This window comes from Lontra canadensis, unplaced genomic scaffold, assembly GCF_010015895.1.
Source record: "Lontra canadensis isolate GAN:19392208 unplaced genomic scaffold, GSC_riverotter_1.0 scaffold117, whole genome shotgun sequence".
In the NCBI taxonomy this organism is placed as follows: domain Eukaryota; kingdom Metazoa; phylum Chordata; class Mammalia; order Carnivora; family Mustelidae; genus Lontra; species Lontra canadensis.
The window spans coordinates 2,497,048-2,523,638 of NW_022631111.1; the positions used below are offsets into that span (position 1 = coordinate 2,497,048).

At 39.1% G+C, this 26,591-nt stretch overlaps 1 protein-coding gene across 7 annotated transcripts in view; it reads left to right on the forward strand.

Moving 5' to 3' along the window:
- Positions 1–6,922: 6,922 nt before the first annotated feature.
- EPB41L5 (erythrocyte membrane protein band 4.1 like 5) overlaps positions 6,923–26,591 on the forward strand; it is a 133,367-nt gene continuing 113,698 nt past the window's right edge. For 2 of the 7 annotated variants that reach the window (XM_032840898.1, XM_032840900.1), the window contains exons 1-2: positions 7,017–7,085; positions 15,188–15,375. In XM_032840898.1, coding sequence (XP_032696789.1) covers positions 15,196–15,375 — 180 coding nt within the window. In that variant the 5' untranslated portion in view covers positions 7,017–7,085; positions 15,188–15,195. Of the gene's footprint in view, positions 7,086–7,516; positions 7,604–15,187; positions 15,376–26,591 lie in introns of those variants that run through there. The other 5 variants (XM_032840899.1, XM_032840901.1, XM_032840902.1 and 2 more) reach the window with 4 other exon arrangements.

Genomic DNA, 26,591 nt, shown 5'->3' on the forward strand with positions numbered 1-26,591 from the left:
CATGTTGGGTGTAGAGATTACTTTAAAAAAAGAGAGAGGGAAGTATTTAAGAATAATGGAGAAAGTAGGACATTTACAGGTTAAATAAAAATACTGAGAGAGTTCATTACCCATAGATCTATCCAAAAATAAGTGCTGAAGACAGTAGTACTTCAGGCTAAAATGAAAGGAAACTAGATAGAAACCTAAAGTCATAAGAAAAACTAAATAATACTGATAAGGGTAAATAACATTTACATAGATAAATAAAACCAATATTATTGTAATTTTAGCATGGTTGGTTACATTTCTCTTTTTCCTACATGATATAATAGACATACGCATAAAGTAATAATGAATCTATATTAATGAGCATACAATATATACAGATGTAGTCTGTGACAATAATGTGGTCAATATCATTAATCATTAAGGAAATGCAAATCCAAACCACAATGAGATACCACTTCACACTGAGTAGGATGGTCATGATAAAAAAAAAAATCAGAGAATAACAAGTGTTGGTGAGGATGTGTGCCCATTCGGTGGAAAATGTAAAATGGTACAGCCACTATGGGAAACAGGATAGTCTTTCCTTGAAAATTTAAAAATAAAATTACTATGTAATCCAGCAATTCCATTTCTGGGTATATGACCAAATGCTGTGAAAGCTGGATCACAAAGATACACACACACACACACACACACACACACACACACACGTTCATATCAGCATTATTTACAATAGCCAAAAGGTGGAAGCAGCCCAAGTGTCCATCAATGGATCAATGGCTAAATATGTGAGATCATACAGTATTTGTCTTTCTCTGTCTGACTTACTTCACGTAGCATATAACTTCAAGTTCCATGAATGTTGTTGCAAATGGTAGAATTTCCTCATGTTTTTATGGCTGAATGATATTGCATTGTATATATACCATAGGTTTTCTTTTTAAGATTTATTTGTTTATTTGAGAGAGAAAAAGAAAGCATGCAAGTGTGCTCGTGGGAGTTGGGGAAAGGGCGGAGGGAAAGAATCTTCAAGCAGACTCCTTGCTGAGCGCAGAGCCTGACACTGGGCTCCATCACACAACCCACGAGATCATGACCTGAGTCAACAACAAGAGTTGGATGCTTAACTGACTGAGTCACCCAGGCGCCCCTGTTATAGCACACCTTCTTTATTCATTCATCCTCTGATGGCTGCTTAGATCGTTTCCATGTCTTGGCTATTAAAAATAATGTTGCTATAAATATGGGGGTGGGGAGCAAATTCCTCTTTCTTATATGGATGCCAGCCATATTGGTTTAGGATCTGCTCAAGTGATCTCATCTTAACTTGATTTCATATGCAAAGACCAATCAAGGTCACATTCATAGGTATGAGGCATTGGAATTACAACCTATCATTTGTTCTAATTACCTCATTTTATAGATGAGAAAACTGATGCCAGAAAAAATGAATCCTTGTTCAAGTGAGTTACTGGCACTGATCCTTCTACTATTTCTTCTATTTCCTTCACAGACTCCACAGATCCTTCTACTCTTTCTTCTATTGCCTTCAAAGACCCTGATGTTGGGCCAGTAGTCACAGGTGTGGGGCAGTCAGTGAAAGACCTCATTACGAAAAGTGTACCCACGAATGAGCAGTATCAACAGACTGCAAGCTTGTGGGTAATGCAGACTCGGGCTCCATCCTAGACTTAAACCTTCTAAAAAGATATGCCAGAGACATATGCACATTAACTTTTAGAAAAATCACTGAGCCTTGGCTCCTTCCTTTTTCTCCCCTTGACTCTCATCATCATTTCACCATTAGGCAAATCAAATGGCAAGAAGTTTTTATTTCTGCCTATTACCCAATATTATGAACTTGCATGGAGCCATCCAAGGCCTTCTGAAGTTTTCTCCTTATCAGTATAAATAAGAAGCACAGGCCAGCATAGAAGAATCAGTAGACTCTTTTCCAAATAATGCTGAACAAAGTGATGCCCGAAATATGGATTCATGGAACATGAATACTAGGTCTTTTGCCCTGAATCTCCAGATGTAGGGAAAAAACTTGAGTACTTCGGAGAAAGAAGTAACTTGTCTTCAATTCACCCTTCTGTGTCCCTTCTCTGCATACCTACCCCCCAATCATCTCCCATCCTTTTAAGGTGCCCTTCAATTAGCCTGTATGGCTAATACTTTAGTGGGAACTTCTTTAAGATCTTACTTCCTCCAGGGATACTTGCAAAGAGAGAAAAGGTGGACTTTCAAACATAAGGTTCTGGCTCAGGAAAGATTTAACCAGGTAAAGGGAACGACCCAATCACATGAAATTAGGCACAAGAGATGGTTCCATTCCGTAGACCATCATCTTCTATTTGCATTCCTAGGTACTTTTGTTCCTTCATCTGTGGTATTTACATTGTCTTATATATTGTGCTGTACACTTATGAAAACATTTTCAGATAACTTGTTTTCTGACAGTAACGCTCATTATTCCCCTGTGAGGAAGGTAGCATCATCTTTATTGTAACAGACTTGAAAGTTGTTTTAGATGTTTTAGCTTCTGAAGTTGATAGTCTTTGCAGTCTGCTTACAGTATTCTTGCTCTTACTGGTGTTTCCTGATGACAGGGTTTGTTTTCTAATTTATTTTATTTGTGTGCATTTTTTGAATAGGTAATGCTATCTTAGATCTAGTGTCTGATAAATGAGTTTTTTATGATACCCACTCCCCTGAGAGTATTTTCTTTTCAATGGAGAATTTTTGGAATGCAGGGGTCCTTCAGTCTCTGAAGAGAACAGAGTCTTATGTTGGACTTCCCTCTGCTCCACTCTGCTCAGAATACCTTGGCATGAGTGACCCCACCAGTGTGGGCCAATTCAGGAAAAAAAAAAAAAATTTAAGAAGTTCTTTACTTTGTTGGAAATCAGCACAAGAGAAGGAGATTTTGCAGGTTTGGAACAAATGTCCTTGATTATTTAAAGAGTTCTGATGTGAAAGAGGAATTATACTTCTTTTTGTGGGCAGAGGCAGATGTACAATGAAGATAATTAGATTTAAGCTTTAGGTCTCATGACTTGTTTGGGTCGCTTCCAAGCCCCTATACCTAATACTGAATCCTTAAAATTGTGTTATTTCACTTAAAGAGCCCTCTCTTGGATTGTATGATTTTTAGAACCCACAGAATTGGATCTTCCTCTTTTTGTGTGACTCCAGAGAGGAAACCAGAACCTGATATAGAAATGGAATCTAGAATGAGGATGTTCCCTGGAAACTGCCAATTACTTCACTGCAAAAATTCGGGAATAGCAGAGAATTGCAGTTCAGGACAGGGAAGTTATGGCAAAACCATAGGCAAGTCCAGAAAACCAAAGAGAGGATGGCTCTTTTATACAGGAGAGTGGGAAGTTGAGACGGCTATTGAAGACAAAAGGTCCATTGAAGTAACCAGGGAGTTCCAAGGAGAGGGGCTTTTCATTGGTTGGGTTGTAACGGTCTCTCACTGGCTGGGGTGGAGAAAAACCTTTCTGCTTGACGCTGGGATTGTAAAGTAGTACCCAAACCAACATTCCCTTTCAAGATACATTTTTTCCTGCTGGGTCTGAGTGGAGCAGTGTGCGAGCGCCCCCTCCTGGCCCCTCCACTCCATTCTAAACAGTTTTCCTTTTGTTAACCTCTTGGCTCAGTAAAGGAAAATCTTTCCACAGGTTAGGAAGAGTCCACCAAAAAGTGGGTTATTGTGGTAAGCACCCACCCATAGTCATTCTTCCTTGCAACACCCCCTTTTCCTCTAATAAAACGTGGATTTGTTCAAGGAGTTAATGGAGATCCCAGATGGGAGAGCAGCCCTTTCCCCAAATGCCAAGAGTGAATTAGGATTGGTGTAAAGATATCATGGTGGTCCCTCACCCCGTGGTCTGTAAGTAGTCTAAGTCTGGGCAGCCAATCTAGTTCTGACTGATGACACAGGGGTGGTGAGACTTCATTCCCTGATTTAAAAGACAAGTCTTCATGAAGTTCTTTCCCCTTTCCCTTTCATTCATGAAACTCAGAAGGGTTGGATATACTGCAGCCCTTCTGTGGCCAGTAGGCTGGAAGCATGAAAACCAGACTCAACATGTGAAGGATGGCAGAACAGGAAGAGCAAAAGTGTTTAGGGTCCTTATAACATTGTTGAGGACCTGAACCAATATTAAGCAGCCAGAGGCAGCCATATCTCTCATTACTTATGTGAAAACCATTAAACTCCTTATTTAAATCCAGTTAATTGTATTGTGTGTTACTTGCAGCCAAATGCATTTTTACTGAATTCAGTTGTGTTCAAGGAGTGGAACTTCTCTCTCTGGTGGGAGCCAATTAGGGGACCAATTTGCCACAAAATAGGGATATTGCTGAGGGTATTTATGTCCTGAAGGGAGGATTTGGGGAGGGGACAAATTGTTATTCAGAATAATCTTACTCGATTAAAGCACAAACAACTTCCCATCACTTAAGTTCTTAGGTTCCATTCTTCTTTCCCAAGTTCATATTTCCTTCAGCCTCTAACCATCTTTCTCACCTATTTCTCTACCCTCATCCACAGCCTTACTCAATCCCCCAGCCTTGACAGGAGGTAGAGATAAGGATTCAGAAGAAGGGGACAAGAGGATACTTTCTTCAGACTGGTGGGACATGCAACAGTTTAGGACAATGAGGTAGGTTTATAGGTCTTGAAAGAAAATGCTATTGATCAGTAAACAGATAAATTACAATACAGCTTTCAAATGTGTAGATTCTGGGTAATAAATACTTGGAGGGAGACAGCCCTGATAGCTGAGGGGATGGCTCTTGAGACTGTAGTTTTCAGGAGCACCTGGGTGGCTCAGTCATTGGGCATTTGCCTTTGGCTCAGGTCATGATTTCAGGGTCCTGGAATTGAGCCCCGCATCGGGCTCTCTACTCCACAGGAAGCCTGCTTCTCCCTCTCCCATTTCCCCTGCTTATGTTTCCTCTCTCGCTGTGTTTCTCTGTCAAATAAATAAATAAAAATCTTTTAAAAATTTTTAAAAATTAAAAACTTTTTATTACACAAAAAATTTAAACCTATACATAAACTGGAATAGTTCAATGTACCTAGGTACCAAGCTTCAAACTATGGCGCTTTCTTGCTTCATCTATACATCCACGCTTCCCTCCCTCCTATATCACAATCATCACCATTGATTTTTTATTGAGATAAAGATGCAAAGATGACCCTCAACAATTCCTCCCATCCCTGTACTCCCATACTACCTCTCCCATGAGAGGAAATACAAATGTCCTACAATTAGATTGTAATGATGGTCTCACAGCTTTGTGAATATGCCAAACACCACTGAGGTGTACACTTCAAATGGGTGAATTGTATCATATGTGACATAGCTCAATGAAGTTATTTTTAAAAATAGAGAAAGAAAATGTATTGAAAAGGAAAAAAAAAGAGGTGGGATCTTATTCCCATCCCAGTTGAAACTGGCCTGGCCCTGTGACTTGCTTTGACCATAATAGGCAACAGAAGTGACACGGTGTGACTCCTGGGCATTTCCCTGAATAAGTTTCCAAGCCTGAGCCACCCCAATTACCCTCTTAGAGAAAGAGGCCCAGGCAGAACTCAGCTGTTCATTTCAGCCAGCCCAGCTGAGATGCCACAGAGATAAATGAGGAGGTTTTGGTATTGCCAACTCCCGTTGAGCTGCCCCAGCCAACACCTCGTGGAGCAGAGACCAGCTGTCCCCGCCAAGCCCAACGATTAGGTCTTGGGATGGTGGAGGCCTGGCTGTGCCAAGTCTCCAGAAGGGGCTGAGTATTTGCCTGTTCCCATCTCAGCCAGCAGGGACCTCATGAACTTTACACTCTCTGGCCTGCCACTGATTCTCCCGCTTCCTCAGACCTGCAGGCAGGCTCATAAGGCTCTTCACCTCACAGCTCTCTCCTCCCTGGCTTGTCACCTCCCAGGGCTCTATTTATCCACCTTTAGGCACGCTGGCTTTCCTTGAGCAGACCAAGCACCCACCCAACGGGGCCTTTGGAGTTAATAACCTCTACTCTTCCCTCAGGGGTCCACAAAACCATTCCTTTACCATCTTTTGATTTTCACTCAAAGGTCACCTTCTTTTTGAGGCCTTCCTCCTTACCTAGTTGGTATCTAAAATGACTACTTTCTTAGTCCCTATTTCTGTCCCGTGCTTTGATTTTTCTCTATCATTCGGCACTGCCTAACACAGTATCTTATTTTTCTAATCTATCTCATTTATTTTATGTCCCTCCTGCTCGCACTTAAGCTGCATGAGGGATTTTTGTCTGTCTTGATTATCTGGTGTATCTCCGGTGTCTAGAAAACAGCCTGGCCCATAATAGCTAATTTCACAAATTACCTGTAGAAAGAACGGATGAAATGTCCCCTGGTCACAAAGGATCTCCTTGACCATGCTATATTAAACAGAAATCTATTTCCCGTTCTTTTTTTTTCTTCATCATAGCACTATTTAATACGTATTTGTTACCGTCTTCCTCCCCACTACAATGAAAAAGTTCCTCTAACGACAGGGCACTAAAGATTTGCTTAATGAATTAATTTCTCGAACGAGTGAGTAAATGAATCTAGCATCGCCTGACGCTGGGCTCAGACAGGACTAAACTACCTTTGGGATGGGACTAATCTGGGGGCTCTCCGCGGGCTTGTACCCCCTCCCAAGGAGGAGTCTGATAGCCAGAGCTGGATTTCGGCTGCGTCCCTTTAAACCAGCCCGTGACGCCGGGCCTCTCGCAGTGGTGGCAGATTCAGCACGGCCTGCCATCGCCGGTTTAACGGGAGTCTCACCCAGCGGGGCGATTTCCGGGGCGGTGTCATTGCCCATTTAAGAGCAGAGAGCCCCGCCCTCGGAGGGCGGAGCCTAGAGGGGGCTTTAAGGGGCGGGCCGGCTGACGGCTGGGGTCCTTCAGAGGAGTAACGCAGGGTGGGCGCGCGCCTCAGGCCGCCATTTCTTGGCGTCTCCAGAGGAGCCGCCCCCTTTTCAGTCGCTCACCGGACTTTCACACTCGCGTTGCCGGCTATCCGCGCTGCCTTTGCCACAGCGCCTCGGTCCCCAGCCCAGGTAAGCGCGAGGCCCAGTGGCCCCGGCCGCACTGCCCGTATCGGGCTCGGTCCACACCCCGTTTCCCCTCACCGCTCCGCGGGCCCATTCTGGCTCGCGCCGAAGGTCTGTTCTCGCGGCCTCGCTTCGGGACGCTCCAGCCCCAGCTGCTTCCTTGGCTGACCGTCAAAATATTAAACCTGTTGGGAGGGGAGGGGCGGCGGCGGCCAATGGGGCCGGGCCGCAGAGTTTCGGGCGATACTGAGCGGCGCGGCCGGAGCAGAGGGCCGGGGGGGGAGGCGGGTTAATGTGTGCCGGCCCGACCCCTACCCGTCCCGGCCCCCTCCGGAGCAGCCGGGGGTCGCCCTTCTCTAAGAGGTCTCGACTTAGCTCTCCGGCTGGCGAGGGGGATGTGGCAGGTCAAAGGAAAAAACCCGCCGCGATTCGTGACACGATCTTAGAACAAAAACCCAGGTGGACATCTGGGGTTGGTTTGCGTAAGACTGCAAGTTCGGCCACTTGGAAATTGTGAGAGGCAGGTGGGTTACCAGCAATGGCGCGATCCAAAGGACCCTCCCCCGCCCCTCCCCTGACTCGGCGTGTTAGGGTTGGGGTTTTTCGGTGTGTAAACCATTAATTGTTCCTGTCACTATCTTTATGGACTAAGTCTCATGAATTTTAGCTAAGAGCGAGAAGACCCAAGTCTTTTAACCCCCCCTCCCTTTTTAAAAAAGATTTTACTTATTTGGAAGAGTGAGAGAGAGAGGAGCAGGGGGAGAGGCAGAGGGTGACGCTGACTCCCTGCTGAGCAGGGAGCTAGACGTGGGGGCTTGATTCTGGGACTCCAGGATCATGACCTGAGCCTAAGGCAGATGCCTCACCGACTGAGCCATTCAGGCGCCCCTCTTTTAAACCTTCTGACAACATTTTAAGTTAATATCAAGAGTATTTTGTTAAGAATTAGGGGAAAAATTACCTATAACTCCATTTCTGACATTGCTAAAACGAGCTGAACCCTACTTAACATAGTGAATTATTCGTACAGGTAAGCTAGTTTGCAGGTTTGTTTTCTTTTTATAGGGGAGCTTCATTAGAAAATGATATGTGGGGTGCCTGGGTGGCTCAGTGGGTTAAAGCCTCTGCCTTCGGCTCAGGTAATGATCCCAGGGTCCAGGGATCGAGCTCCACATGGGACTCTCTGCTCAGCGGGGAGCCTGCTTCCTTCTCTCTCTCTCTCTCTCTCTCTACCTGCCTCTCTGCCTAATTGTGATCTCTGTCAAATAAATAATAAAATCTTTAAAAAAAAAGAAATTCATATGTATTCTGTTGAATTACTGTCTTGCAGGCATTTTCTGTGTTGGGACTAGTGGGATTAAAGATATATCTATGGCAGTTGCTGTAAATTGGTATATTGCTTTATCAAAAAGCAAATGCCTACCAAAGAATGTGGCCACCAGTCACATTTGACAATATACACATTTCACGACGAACTTGAGTTTTAGATACATATTTAAAAACAATTTCAGTTAATTTAGGTAGTAAATGGATTGATTACTTCAGTTTGTATTTTTATGATTGTAATCACAGATTAAAATGCATTTTAAAAAAAACATGTAAATCTGCTTTTTGAGAATTCCACTGTATCATTTTAGTGTCAGACAAGTTCTTTATTGAGTGCCTAATATTCTGATTGTTGTGCTAGCTAGGTCATCTTGCTGACTGAGTCAGACCAGATCCTTGAGTCTTTAGTGGGGAAGTACTCAGTAAAAAAGATAATTAAGCAATTGGGTATTTAATTACAGTTTTGGTAAAAGTTATAAAGAAGAGTCTAAGGGTACTAAAAGGAGCACTTAATTTAGACTCCGGAGTCAGGGAATGCTTTTCTGAAGAAATGGGAGAGGTGAAGTAGAAAGAGAGCATTCCAGAAAGATGGAACAGCCAAAACAAAACAAAACAAAAAGGTCCACAGTTAAAAAGATCGTTGGATTGAGCAGCAGGGATACCAGGGCAGAGTGAACAGCTGGGAGGGGGCTGCCTGAAAGGTGAGGCAGGAGGAAGAGCTGGATCCAGAGCAAGACCATTAATGACTTTTTAACTGGGATCAGATTTGTGGTTGCTAAAAACCCACTGCTGTAGCATTTAGAATGAAAGTGGTAGTGGGGGATGGAGAAAGAATGAATATGGGAAAACTTTTCTTCTTTTAACAATTTTGTTTTTACGTAGGCTTCATGTCCATTGTGGAGCCCATCGCTGGGCTTAAACTCAGAACCCTGAGATCAAGACCTGAGCTGAAATCAAACAAGAGTCGGATACTCAACTGACTGAGCCATCCAGGTGTCACTTAACAATTTTTTAAGAACTCTTTTGAGTGGCACCTGACTGGTTCAGTTCTCTAAGCATTTGCCTTCGGCCCAGGTCATGATCCCCAGATCCTGGAGTCAGCCCCACATCCCGCTCCTTGATCAGTGGCGAGCCTGCTTCTCCCTCCCTCTCTGCCTGCAGCTTCCCCTGGTTCTGTGCTTGTTATCTCTCTCTCGCTCTCTCACTCTCTCTCTCTGTCAAAGAAAATCTTAAACAAAGAAAATAAACTCTTTTGACACAGTCATATATTCTTATTATAGAGGACTTCAGTACCTCCACATGACCCTCTCCAGAGATAACCTCACTTATTAACAGTTTGCATGTCTTAGTCCTTTTGTGAATATGTAGGTATCCCACCTTAGAGTGGAATAAAACTTACCGCTTTCCTCTGATTTCATTTTTCACTTAGAAATTTTGTCTAAGTCAGTTGTATTCAAAAAACAGCTGAGTTGTATAACATTAATTTGTTTAACTACAGCATGTTGATGGACATATTTAAAATTATGCCGTGAAAATCCATACTTCTACAATTTGGGTCACATCCTATTTCTTAGGATATCCTATCAGCAGTATAATTGCTGAGTGAAAGTGGGGGCATATTTTGATAGTGTGGTTAAATGCTCCGAAGAGGACAGTGTATGAAGGTGATTGTTTTTCCCATATCCTTTTCAACACTGGCTATCTTGAGTCTTAAATGACAGATAGTATCTCATTTTTTAGTTTAGATTTCGTTTGTTATTGTTGAGGTCAAATTTTTTTATACATATTTTCATTTCAGATCATCTTTTAGAACTGAGCTTGTTTCTTCATATCTTGCCCATTTTTTTCTGTTGCATTATCTTAATGGTTTGTGATAATTCTTCATTAAACTGAATATTAATCATTTAAATTTAGAAGCTCTTTAATATATTGTTTCCTTCTAGTACTTTATCATTTCTTTGATTTTAAATTCTTAGTCCATCTGGAATTTATTTTCATATAACTTCTTTTATATTTTGTAAAAATAAGTTGTTTGTGGCATTGGGTTTTATGGTTCAAAATACTAGATATTAAATCTTAAAGAAGCTTTGTTTTTCCTTAGCAGGTTAACTGTACTTGAATAATGAATTTTTGTTTTCAAGGTAGAAGATAAGGTGAAAGTCAGAAAACTTGTTTTATAGTTCATTTGCTTCCTAGAACTCACACAGTTATAGTGCATTTTGAACATTATTTTCCCTTAGAAAAACTTTTGTTGTTATTGTTGTTTTTCTGTTGTGTGTGTGTGTGTGTGTGTGTGTTTTAAAGATTTTATTTATTTATTTGACAGAGATCAAAAGTGGGCAGAGAGTGAGAGGGGGAAGCAGGCTCCCCACTGAGAGCAGAGAGTGTGATGCGGGGCTTGATCCCAGGACCCTGAGATCATGACCTGAGCCGAAGGCAGAGGCTTAACCTACTGACCCACCCAGATGCCCTGAAAACCTTTTATTTTGGAAAAATTCAAGTAGTCAGAAGAGTATAATGAGCCCCCATGTATCCATGATGCTGCAACAGTGGCCACTTATCTGGGCAATTTCTTCAGTTTCTATCCCCACTTTACTTTAATACCACTATTTTATATAAAAGAAAAATGGCAGCAATTCCTTGGTTATCATAAACAGTCCAGTCAGTGTTCAAATGTGTGCCTGCATAATTTATGTCCTTAGGAAGTTCAAATGACAACTATCATGGCTTTGCTAACTTACCTAGTTACATAGCAATATGCATACTTGTAAAATGAGGCTATAATCCTTAATTTATAGCAGTTGAATTTTTTTATTACATTGGTGTTATCCCAGTATTTCATCTTTTATTTTCTTCATGTTTATAAATGCATCAAATTTAAATTTTATTATTATTGTCTTTTTTTTTTCTTTTTCTTTTTTGATTGAAATAGAGAGAAAGAAAACAGGTGACCAGGGTGTCATGGGGAGAGAGAGCCTCCTAAGCAGGCTCCATGCCTAGAGCAGAGCTGATGCGGGTCTTAATCTCACCATCTCAAGATCATGACCTGAGCCAAAATCATGAGTTAGAAGCTTAACCAGTTGAGCCACCCAAGTACCCCACAAACGCATCTAGTTTAAAGTATCAACTGGTTATACAAGACTTCTTATAAATTATATGTGTAACAGCAAATGTGTGACTTTAAAAAAAAAGATTCTATTTATTTATTTGAGAGAGAGAAAGACAGCATGAGCAGGAGGGGCAGAGGGAGAGAGAGAGAATCCCAAACAGACTCTGTGCTGAGTACAGAGCGACACAGGGTTCAGTCCCAGGACCCCAAGATTGTGACCTGAGCTGAGACCAGTAGTCGGACACTCATCCCACTGCACCACCCGGGCACCCTAACAAATTTGTGACTTTAAAATTTCCTGTATTTTGAAATTAAATTAGACTTATGCGGAAGTTACAATAGTAGAGTTCCCATATACCTTTTTTTTTTTTTTTAAAGGTTTTATTTGAGACACAGAGAGCACAAGCAGGCAGAGCAGCAGGCAGAGAGAGAGAGAGAAGCAGGCTCCCCACCGAGCAGGGAGCCTGATGTGGGGCTTGATCCCAGGACCCCGGAATCATGACCCGAGCTGAAGGCAGCCCATCAACGGACAGAGCCACCCAGGCACCCCTCCCATTTATCTTTGACCTAGCTTTCCCTAATGATAACATCATACAACTTAAAAAAAAAAAAAAAAAAGGTTTATTTAAATTAGGATCTAATGTATGTGCATTGTGATTGATGGATTTGTATTTTAAGTCCTTTTTTTTTTTAAAAGATTTTATTTATATATTTGACAGAGATCACAAGTAGGCAGAGAGGCGGGCAGAGAGGGGGAAGCAGGCTCCCCGCTGAGCAGAGAGCCGGATTGGGGGGGCACCACCCCAGGACCGTGGGATCATGATCTGAGCCAAAGGCAGAGGCTCAACCCACTGAGCTACCCAGGCGCCCCTAGTCTGTTTTAATCAGTAGTTCTCTTTGCATTTCTTTTTTCCCCTTGCAATTTGTTTGTTGAATAAGCTGAAGTAAGTTTTAAAAAACCCAAATTTATCATGTATGTTTTTGCTTATATTTTCATTCAGACTCTTTTTATCTATGATCTTTGATGATTTCTTACCTTCTAAAATACAAGTTTTACATGAATTGTTCTGTGATGTAGTAGAAAGACCAAGAATTTGGAATCAGAAAAATCAGAGTTTGAGCCCCTGTCTTCATTATTTACTAAATAATGGATGTGGCCAGTGGTTTCATTTATTGGACCCTTAGTTTACTCATCAAAATAAGATAAAATTTTGGGAGTTTTTCTGAGACGCAAGTAAGATTATTTACTAACCATTTGTTGAACTTAATGAGATGTTCTGGGTGACTGGCTATTCAAAATAGGAATTATATCTTCAGGACTTTATAATAAATGAGACAGACATGTTAAAAAATAATTAAAATCTGATGAGTGATACAGTAAAATATTTTCATGTTTCAGTGGAAGTGTGATGATGGGAGTGACTAACTCTTTGGTTATCAGAGAATGTCTCTCAGGGGAGATATAGGTAGAATTGAATTAAAAAATGGGTAGGGAGTCTCTGACACATGGGCTTTCCACATCTGGGATAACAAGTACCTTTCTTAGGCAGCTGAAACAAGAATGGATAGCAAAGTGCAAAAGGAGCAATGTCTGAAGAGAAACCTGAAGAGGAAGAGACTCCAGCCAGATGTTATATATGAGTGCTTTGTTAATTGAAAACTTATCTAGTTTTATTTTCTTGGAATTTAAGTAGATGAACATACAAAGGACAAGTCTCATGGCTTTGCCAGTTTACTCAGTTATGAAGGACTATTCATATGTGTGATATGTGTATGATAATCTTCAGTTTATAGAGACTTGTTTTTTAATGTGCTTGTATTTACTTTTAAATTAGCTTTATTTTAATCAAGTTTATAAATGTATAAACTACATTTGAGTCACCTAACCTGAAGGCTTCTTTTTAAAAATAGCACTCTGCTGAGTTCTCTTCTGTCCTCAAGGAAAACACTTTCACATTTTAAGTAACATGCTTTTATTTCACTTCTTGATATTTGGTTTCAGGAATTATCTGTTGAATTCCAGCTTGGAAAGATGAGGAATTGGCTCTCTGCATCTCCTTGTTACATAGCTCTTCTTAGAGTTACTTTACAGTTATGCTTAGATCAATACTTAGTGTTTATAGTATTATGAATATTTAAACATTAGCTCTCATGTAGTATACTGTGATTACCTTCCCTTTTCTGCTCAACTTTTTGTTTTCTCTGGAGTTAATCATTGTCTTTAACTTATTTTTCTCATTCTCTTATTTGCATAAATTAAACATTAGATTAGCAAGATGATCTTTATGGTATTACCATTTGTGTTTGCTGTATTTTAAAAAAATTTTTTTTTAAAGATTTTATTTATTTATTTGACAGAGATCACAAGCAGGCAGAGAGGCAGGCAGAGAGAGAGGAGGAAGCAGGCTCCCTGCTGAGCAAAGAGCTGGAGGTGGGGCTCCATCCCAAGACCCTGGAATCATGACCTGAGCCGAAGGCAGAGGCCTTAACCCACTGAGCCACCCAGGCGCCCTGTCTTTGCTTTTAAAATTACTGACCAGGGGCACCGGGATGGCTCAGTTGGTTAAGTGTCTGCCTTCAGTTCAGGTTATGATCTTGAGGTCCTGGAATCGAGTGCCACATTGGGCTCCTGCTTAGTAGGAAGCCTGCTTCCCCCTCTTCCTCTGCCTGCTGTTCCTCCTGCTTATGTGCTCTCTCTCTCTGTCAAATAAATAAATAAAATCTTTAAAAAATTAAAAAACACTTACTAAACCTGTTTTATTTTGATTAAACTTAGCATTCTTAATAAAGTTAAGAAAAGTGGAGCCTGGGTGGCTCCGTGGGTTAAAGCCTCTGCCTTCAGCTCAGGTCATGATCCCAGGGTCCTGGGATCGAGCCCTGCATTGGGCTCTCTGCTCAGCGGGGAGCCTGCTTCCTCCTCTCTCTCTGCCTGCCTCTCTGCCTACTTGTGATCTCTGTCTATCAAATAAATAAATAAAATCCTTAAAAAAAAAAAAAGATAAGAAAAGTGGCCTTAAAATAATTTAACATTATAAAGAATTGACTATTAAATAATAATTTAAAATCTTTAAATAATAGACTTTAAATAATAGACTATTTAACAAAAATGTATTTGAATTATATTTGTATATTAGCTGAACGAGGTGATTATTTATTTGTTTTTTAAGATTATATTTTTAAGTAATCTCCACAACCTACAACCCTGAGATCAAGAGTTGAGTGTTTCATCCACTGAGTGAGGCAGGTGCCCGTTTTTGTGTTTTTATTGTGATTGCTCAGAAAAGAAATGGAACTTTTTAGAATTGTTAATGGTCATCAAAGGATACGTTAGTGTTGGATTGTCTCCTAATGTTTGTAGAGTTATATGGCAATTGTACATAAAATTCATTGACTCGGAAGACCTGATGAACTTCATAAATATTTGTTGTCTCCTGTCAGCTCCTTATAAAATAGACCAGTAAATTTAAAAATGCTGTAAGTCATAACTCTATTTTATATAAAAGTTTTCAAGAACTTGGAGGTAAGTAGCTAGTTTTAATTATGTTTTTCAAATTTACTTGCTGCTTTTAACAGTATGTTCGTAGTGGTCACAAGATTTTACTAAATAACATCGTTTGTCTGACTGTACATTGTGGGTAGTCAGCTAATACCTTTTTCTCTCTGGTTTTATTAGTGACAAAAATGCTGAGCTTCTTCCGTAGAACACTTGGGCGTCGGTCAATGCGTAAACATGCAGAAAAGGAACGACTCCGAGAAGCTCAACGAGCTGCCACACACATTCCTGCAGCTGGAGACTCTAAGTCTGTCATCACATGTCGGGTGTCTCTTCTGGATGGTACTGATGTTAGTGTGGACTTGCCGGTATGTAGGTTCTGCTGACCATTTGTAGATTCTATATGAGACCACTTTCTTCATTTGAACTTTCTCTTGGTAACTTCCTGGGGAAATTAGGTAATATGGGTTAGTGTGGATCAGGCAGTGTAACATTGAGGTACATGGATCAGGTAACCTTAGATACCTAGCATGATAATATTTTTCTGGGATTGTGGACGTTACTGAAATATTTAATGATAGTGGACGTTACTGAAATATTTAATGATAGGGCATTTATTGGCATAGATCATTTGTGAATTCTTTTTTTTTTTTTTTAAAGATTTTATTTATTTATTTGACAGACAGAGATCACAAGTAGGCAGAGAGGCAGGCAGAGAGAGAGGAGGAAGCAGGCTCCCCGCTGAGCAGAGAGCCTGATAAAGGGCTCGATCCCAGGATCCTGGGATCATGACCTGAGCTCAAAGCAGAGGCTTTAACCCACTGAGCCACCCAGGCGCCCCCATTTGTGAATTCTTTATGTGTGTTTTTTATGATGGCAATACATAGGGTACTCTAGTGGATTTCTCACCATCCTTGTTGAGCAGTTATTAAAACAATGAGAGTATTTGGGAATAATGATACATGTGTACTTTAAGACTTTTAATTCTCTATATTTTTCTCTAATTTTCAAAACACTTCTCACTTTTCCTCAAAACAAATGCTTCTTCAGCAGTTTGTTTTGCTTGCCTAAATTTTAAGGAAATAAAGTAAAAGAAATTCATACTTCTCAGCTCTGTTTATGTCTTTTCTCCCAAAGTAGTTTACAGAGGAGTTTTTTTATACACTGTCATCTTCATTTCAAGACAGGATGTTGTGATTTTATTAAAATTTTAGATGGTTTCTTTTTACAGTTATGAATGTATAAATTATAGCTCACGATGTGAAACAGTCTGATGTATTTGAAAGGGGTTAACTTAGGCATTTTTGAGGGGCAAGAGAGGTAACGGTATGGTTTGGAGGGCAGTTCAGTTTCTTTCTGAGGTATTTACTAACACAAATGTCTTTGTTCTGTGTCAAAAGATTTATTAATGGGGCACCTACGTGGCTAAGTCAGTTAAGCCTCTGACTTTTGGTTTCCGCTCAGGTTTCCTCTGGGTTGTGGGATCGAGCTCCACATCAGGCTCCGCACTCAGCGCAGGGGTCTGGTTTAGATTCTTTCTCCCTCCCTCTTCCTTCCTCTCTGCTCCTTCCCTTGTATACTTTTTCTCTCTCTCTCAAATAAATAAATCAAATCTTAAAAAAAATTTATGTAACTAAGCTATAAAATACATGATTTGATGTGTCACTGGATGTTCAGTCTTCCCTCCCTGCACATCCGCTTTAGTATACACCTTATATACCCAAAATACAATAAAAAATGTCTTTGTGCAAGGAGATAGCCTAAATGCTGCTACAGTATACAGTTGAATAAACTCTGAAAGACCTTTAACTTAACCTTTAACTGTGACCTTTAACTCACAGAGTGAGATTAAGGAATTAGTTTATTTAAATGAATATTCTGATTAATAGGATAATTTAGAATGTACTAGGTATATACCTTACACATTTAAAAAATAATGGAATATAAACATAAACAATGGAATGTGATAAAATTAAACACAAGATTTCTTGAAGTGTTTGAAGTCATCATCATGGGTATGTTTTATTATCTTTGTACATTAGACTGGACATCTTTAGGGTTTTTGAATCTGGAGGACTTGAAGGCATTTACATTTTCTTCCTATAAGGGCTTTTTGAGGGTTTGTCAAGCATTCCAATATGTGATATCTCTTTGAGGAGTTTTCATATTCATTTTTTTCTTGATAAGTATCTTAAGGGTTTTGTGTAATATTCTGTTAAAATACATTAGATATGTGATAAAAAGTTCGAGATTGCTGTGTGAGAAACTGGAAAGAAGTTTCTTATTACCTAATGTTTGAAGTATGAAGTCTTCTGGGTTGTGGATGGAGAGGCTAGGAAATACTAGGAAAGTAGACTTGGTAAAGGATCTTTTTAAAGAGGCAGTGTTTTGCGGAGAAGAAACAGCATGAGGTTGTAAGCAGTGGAACAAATGACTAGTGACTGCTATAGAGTGGTTTCCTATGCCTGATATGCTCAGTAGGGTGGATGGCCAGATATGTTAGCTGACCTCTCATGTAGACGGTTGTAGTGGAAAAAGCCGAGAGTTTTAAATTTGACTTTTTGTGGGAGTAGAGCAGTTGCCTTTTCAGCTCTACAGGTGAAATCCTAGAGTTAAGATCTAATTCTAGATGCTTGCGTGAGTTTAAAATGGGCATTGGCCTGCCAGCTAAACTGTTTTACTGAAAGAAAAAAAATAGACCAGAGGAATATTAATTTCTAAAAAGAAAGTTTTCCCTTTTTTTTTTAATTTACCTTCTCAGCCAGTCTAGTATGATTCCAAAAGAGGATTTAAAATTGATTTTGAAAATTGGATGAAGCAGATACTCCTTTTCCACTAGGATTAAGGTCACTAGTGATAATAACAAGCCATAGTGGAACTAAGATGATTGCCCAGGCAATATGTAAGTGATTATCAGTGATTAAATAGATAATTTAGATATACGACTTCAGATTAAAATATACCAATAGTAATGGTCGTTTTCCTCCTTCTGCTGTCTTCATCTCAAAACTGGGAGAGGAATTTAAGTACCTTCTACCTGGGCTCCCCCACCCCCTTTTTAAGGAACTAATTACAGTGAGAATGCCTAATGCCTTTCAGTGAATGATAAAAGCATCAGGTAGAAATTTCTAACTTTGAAATGGAAATGCCACAGAAACTTTGATTTATGAACTTAGTATTGTTTAGTAAATAGTCTGTCTTTTATCATTCTGCATCTCCCAAGTTTTAAATTAATAAAACATGATTAATCAATTGATAATAATTTAGTATATCTACTTTGCTGATATAGGCACTGAAGGCTTTAATTATATAGCCCTTGTGTAGTTAAACCTTTTTAGATAAATAACATTTATAGGTATCCTATGTTTATGAAAACTTAATATTGTTAAGATGCGGTGCACCCCAAATTGATCTATAGATTCAACATAATCACCTCCAGAATACTAGTTGATTTATTTGTAGAAATTGACAAGCTTACTTTAAAATTCATGTGGGATTGCAAGGGACTTATTATAGCCAAAATAATACTGAAAAAGAACAGAGTAGTAGGATTCACACTTAGTTTTAAGACTCAGTGTAAAGCAATGGTAATCAAGATGGTGTGCTACTGGCACAAGAATAGACGCATAGGGGTGCCTGGCTGGCTCAGTGGAGCATGTGACTCTTGATCTTAGGGTTGTGAGTTCAAGCCACACACTGGTTGTAGAGATTACTTAAAAATAAAATCTTAAAAAAAAAAGAATAGACACATAAATTACTGCAACAGAATAGAGAATCCAGATGTAAAGCCATACATCTGTGGTCAGTTGTTTCTTTGGGGGGGATGTTTCTTAAGATGTTTTTTAATGAATAATTATTTTTGAATTGAAGAAAAGTTGCTATAAAATAAAATTAACCATTTTATTATTTTTTTAAAGGTTTTATTTGTTAGAGAGCAAGCTAGAGAGCGCAGGATTGGTGGGGGGGTTGAGAAAAGGAGAGAGAAGCAGACTCCCTGCTGATCAGGGAGCCCGACATGGGGCTCCATCCCAGGGCCGGGCTTAATCTCAGGACCCTGGAATCATGACCTGAGCAGAAGACAGATGCTTCACTGACTGAGCAACCCAGGCACCCCATAAAATTAACTATTTTAAAGTTCAGTCTCAGTTGGAGCAGTGTGTGACTGTTGATCTTGGGATCATGAGTTCAAGTCTCATGATATATAAATATATAAATATATAAATAAAACTTTCCAAAAAGTGCATAATTCATTGGTGTTTAGTACAATCACTATGTTGTACAACCATCACCTCTGTTTAGTTCTAAGATATTTTTGTCATCCCAAATGGAAACTCTGTAACTCCCATTAGCCCCTGATAACTGATAGTTGGTTTTCTTTCTCTAAGGATTTGCCTGTTTTGGATGTTTTATATAAATGGAATATTATCCAATCTGTGACCTTTCTTTAACTTAGCCTAATATTTTTGAGGTTCATCTGTACTGTGACATTTATCAGTACTTAATTCTTTTTTATGTTGACTAATGCTCCATTGTATGATAAATCATATTTTGTTTATCCATTCATCAGTTGATGGATGTTGGGTTCTCTCCATCTTTTAGCAACTGTGAATAGTAATGCTGTGAATACTCATGTTCAAGTGTTTGTTGTAGTACCTGTTTTTAATTCTTTGGGATATGATACCTGAGGATGGAATTGCTGGGTCATATGATAGTTCCAGGTTTAATTTTTTCTGGAACTGTTTTCCATAGCAACTGTATCATTTTACATTCCCATCAGCAATGTAGGACAGTTCCAGGTTCTCTACATCCTCAACACTTGTTATTTTCCATTTTTTAAATTATAGTCATCCTAGTAGGTGTGAAGTGATACCTCATTTGTGGTTTTGATTTGTAGTTTCCTAATGATTACTGATGAGCATCTTCTTACATGTGTATTTGTTATTTGTACATCTTCTTTGGAAAATGTCTATAGTGTTCTTACCTGGTTTTTAAAGTTTTTTAAAAATTAAAAAATTTAATTGAAATATAGTTGACATACAGTATTTTTTAAAGATATTTATTTATTTAATGAAGATTATTTATTTGACAGAGATCACAAGTAGGCAGAGAAGCAGGCAGAGAGGGAGGAAGGGAAGCAGGCTCCCCACTGAACAGAGAGCCTGATGCAGGGCTTGATCCCAGGACCCTGGGATCATGACCTGAGCCGAAGGCAGAGGCTTTAACCCACTGAGCCACCCAGGTGCCCCAACATACAGTATTATATTGTGTATAACACAGTGTGGACAGTTACATACATATTATGAAATGCTCACCATGATAAGAAGTTACCATCTGTCACCGTACAGAGATGTTATTCTTTATATATGTTTATTCTATTATTTATTTTTATTTATTTGTTTATCTATATATTTATTCTATTATATATTTATTCTATTATATATTTGTTCTTTACATATATTTATTCTATTATTGACTATATTCCTGATGCTGTATTTTCATCACCATGACTTATTTATTTTATAGCTGGAAGTTTGTACCTCTTAATCCCCTTCATCTGTTTGGCCTGTCCCCCCACCTGCCTTTCTGGCAATCATCAGTTTATTCTCTGTATTCATCAATCTGTTTTTTTGTGTGTTTTGTTCATTTGTGTTTTAGATTCTGCATATAGGAAAATCACATGGTATTTGTCTTTTTCTGTCTGACTAATTTTCCTTAGTTTAATACCTCCTAGGTCCATCCATGTTGTTGCAAATGGCAGGATTTCATTCCTTTTTTCTGGCTGAGTAATATTCCATTGTATATATACACCACATATTTATTGATTCATCTATCGGTGGACGTTTAAGTTGCGTCCGTATTTTGGCTGTTGTAAATAATGCTGCAGTAAACATAGTGGCGCATTTCTCTTTTTGAATTAGTGTTTTTGTTTTCTTTGTGTAAATACTTAGCAGTGGAATTATTGGATCATATGGTATTTCTGTTTCTAATTTTTTGAGGAAACTTTCTACTGTTTCCCATTATGACTGCACCAGTTTACATTCCTGCCAGCAGTGCATGAGGGTTCCCTTTTCTCTGCATCCTCCACAGTACTTATTTCTTGTCCTTTAGATACTAGCCATTCTGGTTGGTGTGAGGTGATATCTCACTGTGGTTTTGATTTGCATTTCCCTGATGATGAGTGATGTTGAGCATCTTTTCATGTGTCTTTTGGCCATCTGTATGTTTTTGGAAAAGTGTCTATTTTAGGTCCTCTCCCCATTTTTTTAATTGAATTATTTGCGGGGTTTTTTTTGTTTGTTTTTTGTTTTTGTTTTTTGTTTTGGTATTTAGTTCTGTGAGTTCTTAATATATTTGGGATATTAACCTCTTACCGGAATGTCATTTGTAAATGTCTTTTACCATTCAGTAGGTTGCCTTTTCATTTTGTTGATGGTTTTCCTTGTTTGTGCAAAAGTTTTTCAGTTTGTTGTAGTTTTATTGGTTTATTTTTGTTTTGTTTCCCTTGCCTGAGGAGACTTAAACCAGAAAAATATTGCTAGGGCCAGGGTCCAAGAGATTACTGCCTACATTTTCTTTTCTTTTTTTTTTTTCTTCTTTTTTTAAGATGTTTTATTTATTTATTTGACAGACAAAGATCACAAGTAGGCAGAGAGGCAGGCAGAGATAGAGGAGGAAGCAGGCTCCCTGCTGAGCAGAGAGCCTGATGTGGGGCTCGATCCCAGGACCCTGGGATCATGACCTGAGCTGAAGGCAGAGGCTTTAACCCACTGAGCCACCCAGGCGCCCCTGCCTACATTTTCTTTTGGGAGTTTTATGGTTTTAGGTCTTATAGTTAAATTTTTAATCCAGGTTGAGTTAATTTTTGTATATAGTGTAAGATACTGGTCCACTTTCAGTCTTTTGCATGTAGCTATCCAGTTTTCCCAATGCCATTTATTGAGGAGACTGTCTTTTCCGTGGTGTGCATTTTTGCTTCCTTTATTGTAGATTAATTGGCCATATAAGAGTGAATTTATTTCTGGGCTCTCTGTCCTGTTCCATTGATTTATGTGTCTGTTTTTGTGCTGGTACCATACTGTTTTTATTAACATTAACTTTGTAGTATAGTTTTGAAACCTGGGATCGTGAGATCTCCAGCTTTGTTCTTCTTAAGATTGCTTTGGTTATTGTCAGTTGATTTATGACAGGGGTGCCAGAGCCATTCAGTGAGGGAAAGAATGGTCTTTTCAACAAGTGGTGCTAGGAGAACTGGATAGCCATATGCAAAAGAATGAAGTGAAGTGGGAACTTTAGGTCATGCCATATACAAAAATTAACTCAAAATGGATCAAAGACCTAAACATAAGAGCTAAGACCATAAAACTCATGGAACAAAAAAATAGGGATAAATCTTCATGACCTTGGATTTGGCACCAGTTTTTTATATATGACACCAAAAACATGAATAACGAAATAAGAAAAAGTAAGTTGGACTTTTATCAAAATTAAAAACTTTCATGTCACAAAGGCCATTATCAAGAAAGTGAAAAGATCCTCCCATAGAAAGGGAGAGAATACTTGCAGGTTACATATTTGATAAGCACTTGTGTCTAGAATATATAAAGAACCATTACAACCCGGGGCGCCTGGGTGGCTCAGTGGGTTAAGCCTCTGCCTTCAGCTCAGGTCATGGTCTCATGGTCCTGGGATTGATCCCCACATTGGGCTCTCTGCTCAGCAGGGAGCCTGCTTCCCTCTGTCTCTCTGTCTGCCTCTCTGCTTACTTGTGATCTCTCTCTCTTAAAATCTTTTTTTTTTTAAAGATTTTATTTATTTATTTATTAGGGAGAGAGAGAACACGAGTGGAGAAAGGTCAGCGGGAGAAACAGACTCCCCACCGAGCAGGGAGCCCAATGTGGACTCGATCCCAGGACTCCAGGATCATGACCTGAGCTGAAGGCAGTTGCTTAACCAACTAAGCCACCCAGGCGTCCCTCTCTCTCTTAAAATCTTAAAAAAAAAAAAAATACTGTTACAACCCAATAATAAAAAGACAAATAACCCAATTTAAAAATGGGCAAAGGATCTGAATAGACACTTTTGCATATAAGATATGCAGATAGCTGGTAAGTACATGAAAAGATGCTTGACATCCTTAGTTACCAGAGAAATGCAAATCAAAACCACAATGAGATACTACATATCCGTTAGGAAGGTTAAAATAAAAATGTCAGATAATATTAAGTGTTGGTGAGAATGTGGAGAAATCTGAACCTTCTTACATTTTTTGGCAGGAATATAAAATTGTGCGGCTGCTTGGGAATATAGCCTGGCAGTTCCTCAAGTGATTAAACATAGTTACCATATGTTCCAGCAATTCTACTTTTAGGTATATATCTAAGAGAATTGAAAACACACATTTAGACAAAATAGTCATATAGTTAGATAGTCATAGTCAATAGATAGTCAATAGTTAGATAGTCATAACAGTGTTATTTTTACTATCTTAAAGATAAAAAAACACCAATTGTTTGTCAGAAGATGTATGTATAAACAAGATGTGCTATATCCATATAATGGGATATTATTTGGCCATGAAAGAAATGAAGTACTGATACATGCTACATGGGTGAACTTTGACAACCTTGTGCTAGGTGAAAGCAGCCGGTGATATGATTTCATTCTTATGAAAATCCAGAATAAAGAAATGTGTAGGGAAAAAAAAAAGATGAGTGGTTTAGTGGTTGCTAAGGGCAGATGGGTAGGGACTTGAGGGGGTAGTAGGAATGGTGGTTGGGGCAATAACTAAAAGATAACAAGGTTTCTTTTTGAGGTATGAAGATGTTCCAAAATTGTGATGGTTGTACATATCTGTGAATATACCTTTGGATTTTGTATGTTTAAATGGTGAATGGTATAGTATGTGAATTATATCTCAAAGCTGTTTAAAACAATGTGTGGATTTTTACATACTTGTGTTTTATTCCATTGGTTTCTTAGTACTCAAGAGACATGATTTAGAGTTGATTTTGTTGGTTCTTTATAGGAAAAAAATCCCGGAGACTGTATAGTAACACAGGCACAAGACAGTGGGCCTATAGACAAATAGTGGCATGGAGACTGCACCAGAAGGAATGCTTAGTATGTGGATATGGTGGAGGGAGACTTCTAATAAACATTAGAACTGAGTAAAATACAGTTCAGCTCCAGTGGAGGGGGTGATATTGTTTGTGGAAGATGATGACAGCATAGTCAGCTGTCATTGAGAGATGAGTAATAGAATGAAGTGGAAAAAGGAACTTTAGTGGAATGGTGTGTTCAGAAGCCAGATTTAGAGGGTTTAAAGGAATTATTGGGGACAGTCCTTTATTTTTTAGCCTTCCCGTAGTCCCTTGTACCTAGGGACTTAATAAATATTGTTAATTATTATATTGTTTAATAACAAATATTGTTTAGGGGTGCCTGGGTGGCTCAGTGGGTTAAAGCCTCTGCCTTCGGCTCAGGTCATGATCCCAGGGTCCTGGGATTGAGCCCCGAATCAGGCTCTCTGCTCAGCAGGGAGCCTCCTTCCCTTCTTCTCTCTCTGCCTGCCTCTCTGCCTACTTGTGATCTCTGTTTGTCAAATAAATAAAATCTTAAAAAAATAATAAATATTGTTTAGTTTTTGGGGAAGGGCATGAAGGGAAGTTGGGGGATTGCCATGAGATTTGGTAGTAAAAGGAAGGAAGGAAACAACAGCAGCTAGAGAATGGCCGGATAGGGAGATTTGAATTTGTCAAATGAATAGGAAAAATGTATCTTAGGAATTGGTTTTATATATACAGGTAGATAATGTAGGATGAATATTCTGGAAAGGACCACCATCTTAGGCTGGGAAAGATGGAAGGCTGATGAAAAGGTAATATCTTGTTGGTCCTAATCTTCAGAAAACAGGATGTGAAGTGAGAACTGGGTTTGAAAGAGGTGGTGACCTGGAATAATTTGTTAGGAGAAAGGAAAAGAAGAATATAAGTAGCAAGTGATGGTCTAGATACAGCTGAAAAATGAATTTATAATGGGGTAAGCAGGGAAGCAAAATAGGTAAAGGGGAGTAAGAGGTACAAATTTGCTGTTAATGCTGTTATTATGAAATAAATAAGTTAGGGTGATAAAAAGTACAACAGAGAGAATATAGTCAGTAATATTGGAATAATTGTGTATGGTGACAGATGGTAACTACACTTACTGTGGTGAGCATTTTGCACTTTATATAATTGTTGAATCACTATAGTGTACACCTGAAACTAATATTATATGTTAGCTATACCTCAATAAAATTTTTCTTTTTAATGTGTGAAGGACTTGAATAGATTCTTCTCCAAAGAAAATATGCAAATGCTCAGGACACCTGGGTGGCTCAGTTGGTTAAGCGTCTGCCTTTGGCTCAGGTCATGATATCGGTGTCCTGGGATTGAGCCCCACTCAGGCTCCCTACTCTGTTGGGAGTCTGCTTTCTTCCTCTGCCTGCCACTCCCCCTTCTGTGCACTTGCTCTCTCTCTCTCTGACAAATAAAATCTTTATTTGAAAAGGGGTGGAGGGTGCCTGGGTGGCTCAGATGGTTAATTTTCTGTCTCCGGCTTAACTCATGAGCTCTGGGTCTTGGGACCAAGCCCTACATTGGGGCTTCAAATGAATGAATAAAATCTTCAAAAAAATCTTTAAAAAAAAAAAAAAGAGAAGTAGATGTTTAATAAGCACATGAAAGTATGCTCAACATTACTGGCATTAGGGAAATGCAAATCAAAATCACATGAGATACCCTTTCACACTTACTAGGATGGTTGTATCAAACAAAATAAACCAAAACGGCCCCAGAAAATAACAAATGTTGGGGAGGATGTGGAGAAATTGGAAGCTTATGTGTTGCTGGTGGGATTGCAAAATGGTGCAGCTACTATGGAAAACAGTTGGGCGGTTTCTCAAAAGTTAAACGTAGAATTATCATATTCCACTCTTACTTATATACCCAAAGAATTGAAAGCAGGGACTCGAAACAGATACTTGTATATCATTATTCATAATAGTATTCACAATAGCCAAAAAGTGGAAGCAACTCAGATGTTCATCAACAGATGAATGGATAAACTACATGGTAAATGTATAATATGGAATATTATGAATTTTAAAAAGGAATGAAATTTTGGAGCCTGCTACAACATGGATGAACTTTGAAAACATTATGCTAAATGAATAAGCCAGTCACAAAAAGACATAGATTGTATGATTCTACTTATGTAACATATATAGAATAGGCAAATTCACAAGCCATGGAAAGTAGGAAAGAGATTACTAGGGATTGAAGGGAAAGAGTGTGAGGAATGGTTGTTTTATGGGTACCGAGTTTCTGGTTGGTTTGATGAAAGGTTCTGGAAATCAAAATGGTGATGGTTGTACACGCTGGGAATGTATTTAATGGCATTGAGTTGCATATGCTAAAATGGCATATTTTGTATTATGTTAAAAAAAAAAAGAAGGAGAAATGGAGGCTGATGAATGTTAACAAGTGGGGTCAGTGTACCAGAAGTTTGTAGTTGGAGAACCTAGGCATTGAGAGTAACTCTAGAG